Below are 16,973 nucleotides of genomic sequence, written 5' to 3'. Positions count from 1 at the left end.
ACCATGGAGGATGGAATAAGGCTGCCCTCCCCAGAAACCTTTTGCAAAGGCTTTAGGAGTACATCCAAGAGAGCTTCATTGAGATGTCCCTGGAGGATATCTGCAGGGCAGCCTGGGGGGCGGGAGGGGGCAAAAGGGGCAATTTGCCCCAGGCCCCATAGGGGCCCCCTGAGTTTTTTGGGGCCCCTGGAGCGGGGTCCTTCCCTCACTCTGGGGGCCTGGGCCCCGGAGCTTCTTCCGCTCCCGGTCTTCACCGGCGGGGGGTCCTTCTGCTCCAGGGCGGAAGGACCCCCTGCTGGTGAATTACCGCTGAAGCGGGACCCGCCGCCAAAGTGCAGCCAGGTCTTCGGCGGTAATTCGGTGGCGGGGGGCCCTTTCGTCCCGGACCCACAGCTGCCGAAGTGCCCCGAAGACCCGCAGCTGGGGCCCCCCGCTGCCAAATTACCGCTGAAGACCCAGCTGCACTTCGGCGATGGGTCCCGCTTTAGCGGTAATTTGGTGGCGGGAGGCCTCTTCTACGGGTCTTCGGGGCACTTCGGCGGCGGCAGGTCCCAGAACGGAAGGGCCCCCCACCGCCGAATTACCGCCAAAGCGGGGGCCCCCCGCCACCAATGACCCCAGGCCCCCAGAATCCTCTGGGCAGACCTGGATTTCCACTCCATCCCCAGACACGGTAACAGACTTTCCAGTAGCTGTACTGGCCTTGAATGCATGCCAAGTCTTCAGGGCAAATTAATCAATAAACATGCTTGCTTTTAAACCATGTATATATAATATTTACAAAAGTACACTCACCAGAGGTCCCTTCTCTGCCTTCAAGGTCTGTGAGCCCACCCTGGGTGGGTGGGAGAGTACTGGATCCAGGATGATAAATAGTTCCTGGCTGTCAGGGAAAACGGTTTCTCCGCTTGCATGCTGTGTGCTCTATCTTCAATGTCATTGTCCTCCTCTTATTCCTTGTCCCCAAAATCCACATCCCTGTTGTGTGAGAATCCATTGATGGAGTCCATGCACGGGGATGGGGTAGTTGTTGGGGCACCCCCTAGAATGGCACGCAGCTCATCATAGAAGCGGCAGATCTGAGGCGCTGACACAGAGTGGCCATTTGCCACTCTGGTTCTTTGTAGGCTTGCCTGAGCTCCTTAAGTTTCACACGGCACTGCTGCCAGTCTCTGTTATAGCCTCTGTCCTTCATACCCTTGGAGATTTTTTTCAAATACTTGGGCATTTCATCTTTTGGAACAGAGTTCTTTTCTTATAGCATGGATTCGTCTCCCCATACAGTGATCAGATCCAGTACCTCCTGTTTGGTCCATGCTGGAGCTCTTTTGTGATTCTGGGACTGCATGGTCATCTGTGTTAATAAGTTCACCTTGCTGGCCAAACAGGAAATGAAATTCAAAAGTTTGTGGGCCTTTTCCTGTCTACCTGGGCCAGTGCATCGGAGTTGAGAGTGCTGTCCAGAGCGGTCACAATAGAGCAATGTGGGTTAGCTCCTGGAGATCAATATTGTCAAATTGCATCCACGCTACTCCAAATTTGACCCAGCAGGGTCGATTTCAGCCCTAATCCCCTTGCCGGAAAGAAGTACCGAAATTGATTTTAAGAGCCCTTTAAGTCGACAAAAATGGTTTAGTTGTGTGGACAGGTGCAGGGTTAAATCAATCTAACGCTGCTAAATTTAATACAGAAAATAACTTTGTCAAAATGGATTTTTCCTATCTTCATTTTATCCTAATCCTGACATTGTCATTAACTTCCGGACCCATACATACAGAGATCAGTAGTGTTGGTTACTACTGTAGTAAGATGTTTGCATGAGAAGCCTTTATTTTTCTCGTTCACAGGAATAGGGGTGGGGTGGGGAATAACAGACGCTACTGATCTCTGCATGTACGGATTTGGAAGTTAATGACAATGTCAGGATTAGGATAAAATGAAGATAGGAAAAATCCATTTTGTCAAAGTTATTTTCTCTTAGATAGGTATAAAAATAGTACAGTCTTATTAATATGTGCTTGGAATGGCTAGAGTCTTTTCCTATAACTGCAGTTACTGCAAATGCCCATAGGGAAGGGAGAGTTAGCAACCTCTATCTCTAACAATGGATGAATATTTTCAGTAGAACACAGCTCATATTGTAAAAACCTTGACATTGGTAACATTACCTGTTACTCTGATGCAGGCTGTTTTCTTAAACACACCAAAAAAACCCAACCCTAAAACCCTTGCAGGTCTCTGACTTTCTCTTGAAAAGTGTTTTGGGCCAGATGTTCAGCTGGTGTAAAACAGCTTAGCTCCATTGAAGTCAATATAAGGCCTTATCTACACTACAAAATTAAGTCGACCTAAGTTAGGTCAGCGTACAGCCACCGCAGTAGTTACTATGGTGGTTCCTGTCCACACTATGCCCCCTGTGTTGGTTGTGCACGTCCTCACCAGGAGCTCTTCCACTGACTTACTGTGTGGGGCACAGACAGTTGGAGCTCCTCCTGCCTTCGGGCTAACAGGCAATGTAAGTAATGCAGTGTCTATGCAGACACTATTACCCTAACGACATCAACCTAAATGCTATGCCTCTCATGGAGGTGGAGTTATTAGGTCAATGTACTGGGCAACTTACATCTGCGGGAGCTGCCTTATGTTAACCTACCTCTGTCGTGAAGCCCAAACCTAAATTGGACAATACAGTTAGATTAAGCCTTAACACAATGGGAAAAGGTAGTAGAGAACAATAAACTAGTGGGGAGATGAAAAAGGAGAGAGTCTCAGCACGTACACTTACTAAAAACACCACTTCCCTCTGGTTTCCAGCTCTGCATCCACTGATTCAGCTCTTCTGAGCAATAAGATACTTTACTACACTGGCATCAGTATTAGGACCAGAGGTTCAGATTCCTTCAAGAACATCCTTATTGATATAGCTCTGCCATCTGCAAATAAACAGCACACCAAACCCTTAATGGGCAAGATCATCAACTGTTGAAAATCAGTGTTATCAGAGTTTTTCCTGTTAACACCATGTAAGGCACCTAGCCCATAAGTGTCTGATGCATAGTTCTTCCATTTGCAAATAAAGTTATAATTTATATTCTTGAAGCAGACTGAACCTCAGATCCCAACATTAATGCAGATAGTAAACTGTTAATTCTCAGACGAGCTGAACTGTCAGTGAATGCTGATCTGGAAACTGGAGATGAAAGTTTTTCTGCAAACTGGTGTACTGAGATAATTTTCTTTCATTGCTTCCTATTACGTCTATGATTAAGGACTTAATGTAATTGATATAGTTTGGCTTTTTGCCTTTTTTTTTCTCATTGAAATGATTTAACATTTATAAGGGAGCTATTGATGTATGTCTTTAAAAACAGCTGAAGGTAGCACTTGCTGAAATAGTTCCTTTGCACTTTTGCATTTTTATACTCATATCAAATGGCAGATTTCATGGTTGTGTAAATACAAATTGCATAAACACATCACACGTGCAGTTTGACAAACACAGCCAATCTAAAGTGGAGTTGGAATAATCTTGAAATTGAATTGACCCACAAGAGTCCATTTACTGCCACCTTGGTTTTTTTTTTCGTTTTTTTAATGAAACTGAATGTTGCAGAGACCCCTGATGAATTCTTCCTTCCTTCAGTTTTGATTAACAGCAGAATTATATTGACAGTTGCAGCCTGCAGTCCCCGAATCTGTCCCTGCCAGCCTCTGGTTTCCGCTACTACTACAAGGGGGACAAATAACTCAACAGGGCTGAGAACTGTGGTGGAAACTGCAAACAGCCTTTGGATTGGCAATAGGAACAGGGCCGGTGCAAGGAAGTTTCGCACTCTAGGTGCCCCCCCAGCCCTGCAGCAGTTCCCCTCTGCCCTGAGGCGCTCCCCGCCCCCTGCGGCAGCTCCCCATCCCCAGGCCCGGGGAGCGGTGCAGTACCACCCCACCCTAGCTCACCTCTGTTCCGCATCCTTTCCGAGCACGCTGTCCTGCTCTAATTCTCCTCCCAGGCTTGCGGCGCCAAACAGCTGATTGGTGCCACAAGCCTGGGAGGCGGGAGAAGCGAAGCAGCAACTGCATGGTGGGACCCCTGGGCTGCAGGTGGCGCGGTGACCCAGGAGGACCCCTGGGCTGCTGGTGGCAGCTCGGACTCCCTCTCCCTCCCAGCGGCAGCGGCCGCTCAAACACGTAACAAAAAAATTGGAGGGTGCTGCTTTTTGGTGCCCCCAAATCCTGGCACCCTAGGCAACTGCCTAGTCTGCCTAAATGGTAGCACCAGCCCTGAATAGGGAAGAAGAGAATTGCCTTGTAGTTAACCCTTTACTGGAGCTGGGAGACTTGCAAGCTCTTAAGGAAGCCCTATCCTACAGTAAAAAGGCTGAAGTCATTTCTGGGCTTGTGTGGGTTGGGTAGGAATTTGAGGTTGGGGGAAGGAGAATCCTTCATTGACTAAATACAACCTCTATACAGGGAATACATCCTTACCTTCTGGACACAGGATCTAGTATCAGAATTTCTGAGCTCCAGTGTTTTCTGCACAGTAGATATTTTGTACTTATGATAGTTCAAGTTGTATGTTTTTTCTTATGAGCATAGTACACAGTTCCTGACTTCTGTACTGTTGCCATAAAAATAAACATTTATACATAAATACCTATTTAAACACTAACACAGCAACACTATATTTTAAATTTTATTGAGATAATTTTTTAGAAATTAAGTAGAAATGTGTGCTAAAAAGGTCTTTTGAAAATTAGTGGAATCTTTCTGTGCATTTTCAACAAATACAATTGGAATTTGCACATAGATTTAAGGACTAATGGTTTGGCTAGAAATGGACAATTTCCTACATAAATTGTAAAATCTGGCAATCGGTGGTGATTATCTTAAGCTTTGAGAGAGGTTTGACTCAAACCTGTTCAAAAGGGGATTTGTAAAAACTGCTCTTGTGTGCTTAGCAGTCTTGGTACTGTTTCTCAACTACATGGCATTGGAAGCTTCAAAATATTTACTGTAGGACTTTTATAGCTACCATTTGAAAATAGAGGCCTCTAGGGTATTTTTCATAATCAAAACATCCATAATGAGGGGTCTTTTTAAATACATCTTTAGGCCCACCTCCTGACATCATCTTTGTGTTCTAAATCTACTATCTCTATATGGGGTCATTGAAAAAGAAACCAAAACAGGATTATGGTTACTTACTGTGATAGGAACCCATTTTTCTAGCCTGTGGCTTTGTCTGTATATAATTCCTAGTTTCCCTCATTTTTATGTAACAACTCTTCTTTCTTGTAGTGCTTACTGGGGTTTAATGGAAGATTCCTAAATCACAGAGCATATAGGAATCATAGTCTTCCAATGAATCCTTCTTAAATCACCACTCTCTTTTCATGTCAGTCTGTGCTGATGGGATTTTATCAGGAAAAACGAAGGAGCTCCTGCTGCAACTAGTACTTGTCCTGTATGTGATACTGGAAAATGTAATGTTATCAGTATTTCACTGGAATAGAAATTGAGGCTAAAATAGTACTTTGAGCTCTTCCCAGAATAAATTTGGTAGCCCTCAGAACAAAGTTTGAAGAAAGGTTCTTGAAATCCAGAGGGTTTACCGCACTCTAATTCAATTTCCTTTTGATTAAATAACCTGTGTCTTTTAGGTTTTTTCCCATTTTAGTTATGAAAGCTGAGACATCATTTAAACCTGTCCTACCAAAGGAACATTTGTGTGTCACCAGCACTCTAACAGATTTTACAACTAGTCAAATTATGACTCAATCTGTATCTGAAGGAGTGAAATACTGTACATGTAAAACAAGTCCCAGAGTAAGGCTGTAAGAGAATCTTTGTTACCTCATTGCTTCACTTGTTAGCTCAGTATACCATATAGGAGACTAGGTTTAAGAACAACTGCAGAACTTTCAACTCCCAAGCTGATGCAACAGTCTCCATAATACAATTATCCAGTAGTTGCAAAGACGTTGTTACATTATGCTTTGGTAAGCCCCTTATTAATTGGAGTTTGCCATTTCTTGTCTTCTCTTTATACCACAAGAGAAGTGCCACTGTTTAATTGAGGAAGAGAAGATTGAAATAAAGGGAGATAATTAAAAAAGCAATAGTCCATACTGGCCCGCTTGGCATTCATCTTTGGTTTGGAAAGCCCTCATTCATATGCCAGACTTACTGCATATGAAGAAAATCCTAAACATACTGTATGAACAAAGTTATCAAATGCAGTAGGAACACTGAGCTGTATTAATACATCTGTATCTCTAGAATGGACATCAGTCAATAAATTTCTGACTTAATATATGTGGTCTTGGTGCTGAAATAAATTATACATGAGAAATTTTTAATTCTAGAGCTTTTTTCTCCTGTAAGAGCCTTAGCTATGCAAAATGCTGACGAGTGGTAAAATCTTAAGAACTCAAAGCAGTCTGAAGGAAGCAGTCTTATGGATAAAAATGTGTTCTCTCTCCTATTATAGATGCCCTTATAGGTAGGGCAATCAAACAACCAAATGGTGTCTGGCCTTATCTGTTTAGATTGTAAGTTCTTTGAGGCTGTCCCTTATGTGTCTAGTCCCTTGAACAGTGTGGCCATGATATCAGTAGTGCTTCTAGGCAGTAGTATAATGAAAATAATCATGCAGTATTGTTACACCATACAATAGCCATATGATTCTAATAAACAATTCTAGTATTTGTAGTTCCAGATTAGATTTAATGGATTTTTTAAAAAAATACACTTTTTCCTTTCTTCCTACGTCTCACCCATGCTGCCCTCTTCCCCTGTATCACTACTGGGCAGAATTAGAGTTGTTTGGGTGGCCTAACCTTAACATATTTGGATTTCTTTTAAGTTTAAACTTAACTTTGAATGTTCTAGATTTATAACATTTGGTTTTGGGATAATGATATTGTAATGTATTTTACCCAGAGTTTATTTATATGTATTCTCAATTTAATGCCATCTTAATTTAGTTTTTTGTCTTGGAATTGAAAAGTTCATACATGTACACTAAACGAGAAATGCACAGAGAATGCTACTATATGATAGTTCTGTTGAGTAGAAAATACATAGTTTAAGGCTCATACTTTATTTAATGTTCCGGAGCAGAATCACTCTAGCTGCTTTAGCCACTCCAGAGCAGCACAAATCATCCAGATTATACTGGCCAGTTGAGGTGGATTTTATACCTGCTTTGCAGTGACAGACCACTGCAAAGGAGGCAGTGTACACCTGAGTTTTCCTCCTCATCCATCATGTTCCCCAGCACATGCATGCCCAACAGTACATGCACACCAGTTTTGTCCTTCCAGTTGCGTAGATCTAGGCAATGAGTAGCTTTTATTTTAAATAAATGTTTAGAATTAATGGTCACTTTTTGCCATTATCCTAACTAAATGTTTATCTGTTAGTAAATAAAATATATTTTCCTTCAGAGCAACTCAAATTGTCATCTTTCAAAGTAGTCACCATCTCCGCATTGTTTCAAATGAGTAATGCCAAGCTGCCCTTAAGGAAGAGGGTAGTGCCCAGTGCTTTCAAAGGCACTGAGAAATGATGTGAGGATCAGGTGAATGGAAGCAGTGGCCATTATTGCTAAGGGCAGCCTGCATCTTAAGTCCCACTGACAGGGGCGGCTCTAGGGATTTTGCCACCCCAAGCACAGCAGGCAGGCTGCCTCCAGCAGTTTGCCTGCGGAGGCAGCCTGCCTGCTGCCCTTGCGGCGCTGGCAGAGCGCCCCCTGTGGCTTGCCACCCCAAGCACGCGCTTGGCTTGCTGGGGCTTGGAGGCGTGCTGGGGCCTGGAGCCGTCCCTGCCCACTGAAAACAATGAGACATGGTGGCATTCTGAAGAACATGATTTGTCAGCCTCTGCCGAAGGAGAAACATTCAATTATGAAGAAAAGCAGCAAAAAATGACCATTAATCCTATTTCCCCCCCCCCCCCCCCCCGATATAGCTTATAAACAAGACTTCAGTGAGTTTTTATTATCTGGAAGGTGTGAAAAAGAAAAGAGATGGCCCATTATTTAAATCATTAAAAGCAAAAAGACTGACACAATGTGATAAATTTCCGAAAGGTCCAATTCTTAAATCCATAAATTCAGGAATTTTAAATTATGTGTAGATATTTGGAATAAGTGCTGTAGTTTTGGGGGAGGGTGATATGATGCATTTTTGATACATAAAATGAGGTGTGAATTCTTGCTTCACATGTAAAACTCAGCCGTAACTTTGGAATCATGACTGTTGCTTCTATAACATCCTAATTGTGATGCCATGAGGCAGTACTTGCGCAGCCCACAATGGGCAGCCAGAGCTTTCCAGAAGGTTCTAGAAGTTCATAACACCTGGGGTACTTCATCCTAGGAGAGTGACTTTGTATAGACAGCACTCTGAAAGCACTGTAACTCACTGATAAAGTAGCCTTTCTTTATTCTCCCGTTTAACAGAATACCCTGACCTTTTTAACACATGCAGTCCTTTTCCCCCCAACCCCTCACATAATTCACTGTCATCTGATGGTGCAGATTCAGAAATGGAAGCATGTCCACCTTTGTGATTAGAAATTATCAAGTTAACCCAATTTTGGTCAGTTTAAAGTGGTCAGTGGAGGGGAGCTTGCATTGTATATATAGATTGGCCATTTTTTTCATTTGTATCAAGCATTTCCAATACAATACCCAGTAAAATCAAGAGAACGTACTAGGAATGAAAACAGTGTGGCCCTGAAATTAATTTCTGTTACTCTGAATTTATCAAGGTCTAACTTCATAGAGTGTATTTGACACCACTATAATTTAGAAATAATCTATAGTATCTTTATAAAGATACTTAAGTTCAGTAAACATGGTTGCCTATTTTTTAAACAAGGATAATATACAGATTTGTGCCACAGAATGATTTTTGGAATTTTCATAACATTTTTGAAAAGATTGAGAGAGATCTTCCACTTACTAATTAATTTAAGTACTTGGATTTATTAGCTCAGATGACCCTCTTTCTAACCTCGGTGCCATAAGTTCCTTACAAATTATCTAAACAAACCATGGTACAGAACACTAAATTTAAACAGAAACCCATCCAGCCCAAATACTCAGCCCAGACAACATCAAACAAGTCTAAATAAGTGGACAATATTAAAGGAGACTAGATGATGGTCTGAAGGGAATCTCAATGGAGAGGTTAGAGTTGGAGCAGTGTTTAATGAAGACCAGACCAAGTAAGTGAGTGGAAGAGTTGATCCAGCATTTTATGAGATTAAGACAGTGAGGCAAGTAGTTCATCACTGAAGTCAGAGTGATGTTAGTGGACGAATTGTGACACAAGGAAGAGGAAAATGAAGTCATATCAGGTGAAGGTGATTGGGAAGAAGTAGACCATAGTTAGATGGCGTGTTCAATAGAGGAGTGAGATGCAGAACTGGAGCATTTGAAGTGACAGGATGGGAGACTCACCCCTTTTGGTTTGTCTGATCTCTTGCAAAGACAGATTGGTGCTGCAGAGTTTCACTGGGCAATTCTCCCTTTTGGCATACTTTTTTAAATGATAGGTTAGAAGTGTGGATCTGCACAAGATTCCTATGATCCCACACTTACTTCAGACTTTTGCATAGAAGTGTCTTCAGTTGCTGATAAGCAAAGGAATGGGCTTAAGGACAAACATTCATTTGTTCCTGAATTTCTTCACTTCTGTGAGGTAAAAGCAAGCTGTCATATTGTGATGAAATTTTCATTTACCTGTTGCATTTTGTCTGGAATCATGTAGCAAATGATTGAAAACAAGGATCTTGTGTATTTTAAACGTGTATCAATATAACATTGTTGCACAATGTAACGGACAATCCTGGTTCAATTATATGATATAGCGAGGGGGTGATATAGGGAACAATCCTGCATTGGCAGGGAGCTGGGCTGGATTACCTAACAGCACCCTGATGGAAAAAGACCTATAGTTCAATGAAGCAGATTACATCAGAAAAGTGACTTTTTTGTTTCCTCAAGGGCACATGAACAAGATAGACACTTTAAAAATAAGTTGCTATGTATATTATCTCGGAGGGGACAAATGTGAAGTAGATTTGGCCCACCAGCATTTTCTAAATTGTACACTGATTCGACATCTTTAATGAATTGTTAGCCTATCTATTCAAGTACTTAGTTTGTCTGATTATCATTATGCTGCTTAGTGGATTTCTTGCTGGCACAGTGATTAGTTGCATCCTACCTAGTGAGTAGATGGACTACCTAGTGTTTCAAAAGCAGACCCAAGATGCGAGATCCTGGGCAAAATGCATATATTATGGGGTGAACATTTATTAGGAGAAGAAATAGTTGTAATATATGCTTTAGTGATACTATCTGAAACCAGCAGTGTCCATTCAGAAAGGGCCGCTCACTATGCTGCCTGACAAATTAAGGGCCCATCTATACTAATCTGTCAGGTTAGGCTGTAACCCTATTCCCTAGAAATGTTTTGCGAACATATTCCTATTCGCATTCTATATGTTAAACACCCCTATCCATACACGGGTGGTGTTAGATGTAATATGTATGGGTCATAAGTGACCTAGGGGGAGATTTTCAAAGGCACACGTGGCAGTTAAGTGCCTAACTGCTGTGTGCCTTTGAAAATCTCCCCCTTAGTGTCAACTCAGTCACTGAAGAACAGTTGTTCTTAAATTACAAGTGAAGCTGAATTTTGTCTTTGCCTATTCCCTATTGTATCAAGTCACAAGTGCTAAACCCATGTCTTCACTATTTATTTTGAGAAAAATTGGTGATTCTCAGGAACTAATAAAGCTTAAAAGGGTTGGCAAGTGTGAATATATATATCATGTATCGCAAAAAGCGTTGCGGTGTGGGTTGAATTTATTATAATACCTAAATGAGAGAGAGAATTTCAGACATCAGCAAATGTATTTGTCTCCTAATAGAAGAGAATGTAAGTCTCTTACTAATGTTAACAAAGTCTTATGAGCATATCTGTATGCTGCTTTCTGCATGAAAATAAAGTAGAGCTAAATACAAGAACATGTTCAGACATATTTAGAATAAATGGCTGCAGAGTGTAAACACTTTAAAACAAATTCTCTCTTACATTACCTTAGTTTTCATTGTGACCGGAAAAATCTTGAAGTGGCAAATTGAATTTCCTTGAATTAATAGACCCTAATGACACTCAGATTGTATCACAAAAGGTTGGATTTTTGCATAAAATGTTAAATATGTATTGAATAACTCTTCTCTGTTAGTTAGAGTCTGAATTTTAAATTGGTACGTCCAATAAATCTCCTGTTATGTCTAAAGCCTCAAGTGTCAATCAAGTGCCTCTTCATCTTTAACTCCTTCTGTCCTTGTCCACAGGTTAAAGTATTGCACAATCAGCTTGTTCTGTTCCACAATGCCATTGCTGCATACTTCTCTGGGAATCAGAAGCAGCTTGAACAGACACTTAAACAGTTCCACATCAAATTGAAAACTCCTGGAGTAGATGCTCCATCCTGGCTCGAAGAACAGTGATCAAACTAGAAAAGAGGAGCATTGTTTAACCTAGAATCTATACATCTGATAAAAAATAAGGGGTTGGGATAGAAGGACTGTTGCAGTGATTCTTGCACAAACAGCTTTAATTTTTTCCCTTTTATAATACTGTAATTGAATACGGTTGGAGGGTGGTGTCTTTCCGGTGCCCAAGCATAATTTGTCATTTCAGATTTTGAGTACTCCTTTTGTATGTGAGGGCTGATGGCTATTTCTGTAGTTAAACAAAAAATATAGATTTGCACTGATAAGATGTTTGTAGTTTCTGGTCATTGTGGTGGCTAGTCAAAATATTTCCAAAGGGAAGTTTACATGATTTGTACCAACATCTGATATTTTATATATGAATATATTAAACATCTTTAATGAATCATTTTCATGTAATTGTGTTTTAAAAAGGAGAGTAAAAAGAATATTTTTCAGAGTAATAATATAAGTCCTTCATGCAGTACCTGCACAGAGGCAACAACTGTAATAGATGGCTGATTGACTCATGGAATTGCAGCAAATACCTTTTTAAAAGGTAGGTCTTTATCTGTCAATTGTATATTTAAAAACAAAAATTCTAAAGAAGCGAGAATCACTGTCAGTCTGAGGCTTCTAAGCACACATTTTAGCTTTGCACCAAGTGGCTAGCTGGATGAAGCCAACCACTTGCCATACTAATTCCATTTTTAAATGTTACTTTCTGCTTGAAACAAATACCATACTAGCCTTAAATCACAGGTATGTGCCTTTTCATGAGATACGTCTTTCGACCAGTGTGTATAATCCACAAGAGAGCCTTTTTAGTCTCTGTTCCCACAAGGGAAAGAATACTACATAATGCTATATTTCTTTCTACACTTTAGACTAAGATAAAGCTTCAGTTAAGATTGATGGATTGATGTGATGTTTATTTGAGAGAAAAATAGGGCCAGTATGATTAACTGTGGAGCATACTTCAGCAGCAGGGATAATGTGGCTGATATTTGTATGTTTCATTTCTCCATCAGTAGTGTAATCCTTATTTAAATGTAACTATATATGTTAATTTTATCATAGGCATTTTAAATTCAGTATATGTGAGAGTCCTGATTTGCACATGTTCCATTGCTTTGTGTTCTGTTAAGTAAAATGAAGTACTTCAGGACTATTACTTGCTTACAACTACGTGGATGATATGATTTATGTACTATATGTTCAAGTGTCTTTCAGCTGATGTTTCTTAAAAGTTTGTTTTCAGGGCTTAACACAATAATGTAACTATAAATCAAACATATTTACGTCATTCCTCATTAGATTCATAGTCTGACAGAGCCTTCTTTATTTTTGTATTCTGTCAGAATTTCTCTTGTAATCATTCCTTTTACATTTCCCCAGAATGTACCTCCATTGTGAATTTTTTATTCCTATTAAAGGTGTTTGCTGCAATATCTTTTTCCTTGTCAATAACTATAAATAGAATTCTGCTGTAATTCTCTGCAGTGAAAGCTCTGAGAACCACCAGGTGAACACGACACTTCAGTTTCAGTAAATGAGCACTGGGAGCATGGTAAGTTTTATAATTTACTACAGGGTGAGTTGGCATTATACGCAAGTTAAAATCCAGTGCAAACATATCTACTTGTGAGTAAATGTCAGTGATTGTATGTTGAAGCCACTTAAAAATGTGAGCTGAATTCTATTATTAAGGATGAATGCACATCACTGCTGTTGTCTTGGATTCCATGTTCATAATTACTGTTTTGCAGGGCTTCAGTCGTGCCAGAATACTCCAGAATGCCATCCCAGCATGTTAGCATAGGCACTGACTCTGTGGGTGCTCTGAGGATGGAGCACCCACAGGGAAAATTTAGTGGGTGCTCTGCACCCACCGTCAGCCAAGCTTTGGATTTTTGCAAGTGCGTGTGTATGTGACTGTGCAGGTGAAGTGGCTTTTGCAAATAGCCATATGACTGCACAGGAGACTCATTGAGGGCAGAGACACAGCAGAGACATGAAGGTGGTAGACTCCTATGCTGGTACTTGAATGCCAGCTGTCAGAGCAGTAAAGGAAAAATAATTCTTCTAAAATACACATCTGAGTATATCTTCCCCGTCTAAATTGGATCTTTAAGGGTGAAACTTGTGCTATGTCAGGCTAACCCTGGCCTGGGAGGAGACAACTGGGCAGAAATGGTAAATGCGAACTCAGTTTAAATTCCTGTTCTTTATCTTGCCCCCCAAGGCAAGACCGTAAACTGCTAATGTTGCTGTTAGACCTGCTTGGATGTTGAATTGCTGGATAAGACATTCCAAATATTACATAAGTATTAATTTTACTTTCTTCCTCCACTCCCTTTACTCGTTCTATATACTATTCATGGAATGGGTCAGGAAGCTGATGTATTGTAGTCAAAACTAATGTTTCCAGCCCAACCAATTCTAATACTTCTGGTAAGAGCATTTCCTACAGGTGTATCTTGCTGATTGTTTTCTTAATACTTGCATTTGGCAGTCTATACTCTTATTTATCCTGGTGTTCAGATACTAGAGTTATAGGAGCTAATAAGTGCCTGTACAGATGCTGTACACCTTTGTGGCCATGTCTACACTACAAAATTGTCGATCTAATTTATGTCAGCATAGTCACCACAGTTATTAAATTGCTTGTACATGACCTCACCAGGAGCGCTTGTATTAATTGTATTGTCTGTCAATGTGGGGTATTGTGGGACGGCTCCTGAAAGCCAGGAACAGTTGGCATGAGCAATTCAGTGTCTAAGGTGACACAGTGTCAACCTAATTACATTGACCATGACTATGCTGCTTGGGGAGAGGGTGTCACTACATGGGTGTACAAGAGGCACTTACGTCCTCAGGAGCCAAAGTTAAGCAAAGACTCCTCCACAGCTAGTTCAATGCAAGGCAGCTTAGGTCGATTTAACTGTGTGGTGTTTTTAGCTTGACACAAGTATTCTAAAATCGGAATAGTTTCTTAGGTTGGTTTGAAATTTGGTGTGCCTCATGGTGCGGGGGAGGAGGGAGGAGACAAAGGATAGTGTTAATTATCTATATTAGTGGTAATTTGACTGTAGGGTTTCCAAGTTACAGCCCCCTCAAAGAAACTACTGCCTTGTACTTAAACTGGAGAGGTGCTAGTGACTGGATGAATGATAGACCTAGGTGAGATTGACGGTTATGAACTCACTTTTCTATTAACGTAACTCAGGATATGTTAATCACAGGTCGTCCTCTAGGACAAAAGGAGTTTTGGACTGAAAGTATGCCTACATGGCAATTTAGGCCATATCTGCACTACCATTTAAGTCTGCAAAACTTGTGTGAAAAACACACCCACCCACCCCCCGAGCAACATAAGTGTCATCAGTATAAGTGGTAGTGTGCACAGCACTATTAGGGTTGTCAACCCTCCAGGACTGGTCTGGAGCAGGCCTGCACAACATATGGCCCGCGGGCCGCATGTGGCCCACAGAGGCTCACTGTGCGGCCCACAGCGGGATTCAAAAGGCTTTGAGCTGCCCACAGCGGTAAGGAGCTCAGAGCTCTTTAAATCTCAGCCACGGCAGGGATTCAAAAGGCTCTGAGCTGCCCGCAGTGGCGGGGAGCCCAGAGCTCTTTAAATCCCAGCTGCGGCAGGGATTCAAAAGGCTCTGAGCTGCCCGCAGCGGCAGGGAGCCCAGAGCTCTTTAAATCCCAGCCGTGGCCACAATTCAAAGGGCTCTGGGCTGCTTGCAGCGGCGGGGAGCTCAGAGCTCTTTAAATCCCACCCGCGGCCGGGATTCAAAAGGCTCTGGGCTGCCCGCAGCGGTGGGGAGCCCAGAGCCCTTTAAATCTCAGCCGCGGCCAGGATTCAAAAGGCTCTGGGTTGCTCACAGCAGTGGGGAGCCCAGAGCCATTTAAATTTCAGCCGCGGCCAGGATTCATTGGGCTCTGTGCTTCCCACAGTGACGGGGATCCCAGAGCTCTTTAGATCTCAGCCACGGCCCGGATTCAAAAGGTTCTGAGCTGCCCGCAGTGACGGGGAGCTCAGAGCTCTTTAAATCTCAGCTGCGGCTGGGATTCAGAAGGCTCTGGGCTGCCCGCAGCCGTGGGGAGCCCAGAGCCCTTTAAATCGCAGCCGCAGCCCTCATTCAAAAGGCTGTGAGCTGCAGGCAGCCGCGAGCTCAGAGCTCTTTAAATCTCAGCCACAGCCGGGATTCAAAGGGCTCTGGTCTGCCCGCAGCCGCAGAGAGCCCAGACCCCTTTAAATCTCAGCCGCCAGGGCTGGCGTTAGGCCAATTCAACCAATTCCCCTGAATCAGCCTGCCCCTAAGAGAGCCACATGCCCAAGCCCCAGTACGGTGTACTGGCAAAAGCCAGTGCGCTGTAGTGGGCTGGCCCAGCTTCTCCAGGAGGCAATTTAAAAGGCCTGTGGCTCCCAGGCCCTTTAAATTGCCACCAGAGCACCATTGCTGGAGCCCTGGGGTAGGCCTCTGGGTCTCTGGGGGCAAGCTGAAAAGTCCGGGGTTCCCGTCGCTTCTACCGCCCTGGCCCTTTAAATAGCCACCGGAGGCCCACCACTTCCCCAGGGTTCCCGTGGCTATTTAAAGGGCTGGGGCGGTAGAAGGAGGGGAGCCCTGGGCCCTTTAAATACCCCCAGAGCCCTGGGGTAGCGGGGAACTCAGGGGGCTATTTAAAGGGCCGGGGCTACAGCTGCCTCTGCCACCCCGGTCCTTAAATAGTCGCTGAAGCCACACCGCTTCCCCAGGGCTCCCTCGGCTATTTATAGGGCTGGGGCGGTAGAAGCAGGGGAGCCGTGAGCTCTTTAAATAGCCCCCAGAGCCCTGAGGTAGCGAGCGGGGGGTCTCCAGATGCCTTTGCTGCCCTGGTCCTTTAACTAGTCCCTGGAGCCTCACAACTTCCCCAGGGCTCCTGCAGCTATTTACAGGGCTGGGGCAGTGGAAGCAGGGGAGCCCCAGGCCCTTTAAATAGCTCCTGAGCCATGGGCTGCTACTCCTACCCTGGTGGTGGAGGTAGGAGGAGGGGGCACTCACCATACAGGATGGGCTGTACCCCCTGTACCTGCACCAGTTGCCCGCAGCCAACCCCTGCCACACCTCCTGCCCTGCCTGCATCAGTTCCTGTCTGCAGCCAGCCCTGCACCCGCTGCCCACAGCCAGCCCATCTCCAGCCAGCCCCTCACCCTCTGCCTTGCCTTCAGCCCTGCACCAACCCCTGTCTCCAGCCAGCCTTGCACTCCCTTCCCTGTCTCCAGCCAACGCCTGCCCCACCCCCCTGCCTGAAGCCAGCCAGTCCTGCACTCCTTTGTCTCCAGCCCTACCAACCCATGCCGCATCCCCCCTGTGGCCCTGCCTGAAGCCAGCCAGCCCATCGCACACGCCGTCTCCAGCCTGCCCCACACCCCTTGCCCAGCCTGCAGCCAGACCCTGCCTCCAGC

The 16,973-nt window shown here is 43.4% G+C and overlaps 1 protein-coding gene across 1 annotated transcript in view; it reads left to right on the top strand.

Moving 5' to 3' along the window:
- The window catches only part of ARFIP1 (ADP ribosylation factor interacting protein 1), a 77,717-nt gene extending 64,751 nt beyond the window's left edge, over positions 1–12,966 (top strand). The window contains 1 exon segment of the mRNA XM_030563516.1: positions 11,375–12,966. Within this exon segment, the coding sequence (XP_030419376.1) occupies positions 11,375–11,530 (156 nt within the window). The 3' untranslated portion in view covers positions 11,531–12,966.
- The last annotated feature ends 4,007 nt before the right edge of the window (positions 12,967–16,973 follow it).

This window comes from Gopherus evgoodei, chromosome 5 (assembly GCF_007399415.2).
Source record: "Gopherus evgoodei ecotype Sinaloan lineage chromosome 5, rGopEvg1_v1.p, whole genome shotgun sequence".
Lineage (NCBI taxonomy): Eukaryota > Metazoa > Chordata > Testudines > Testudinidae > Gopherus > Gopherus evgoodei.
This window is presented reverse-complemented; position numbering and strand designations above follow the sequence as displayed.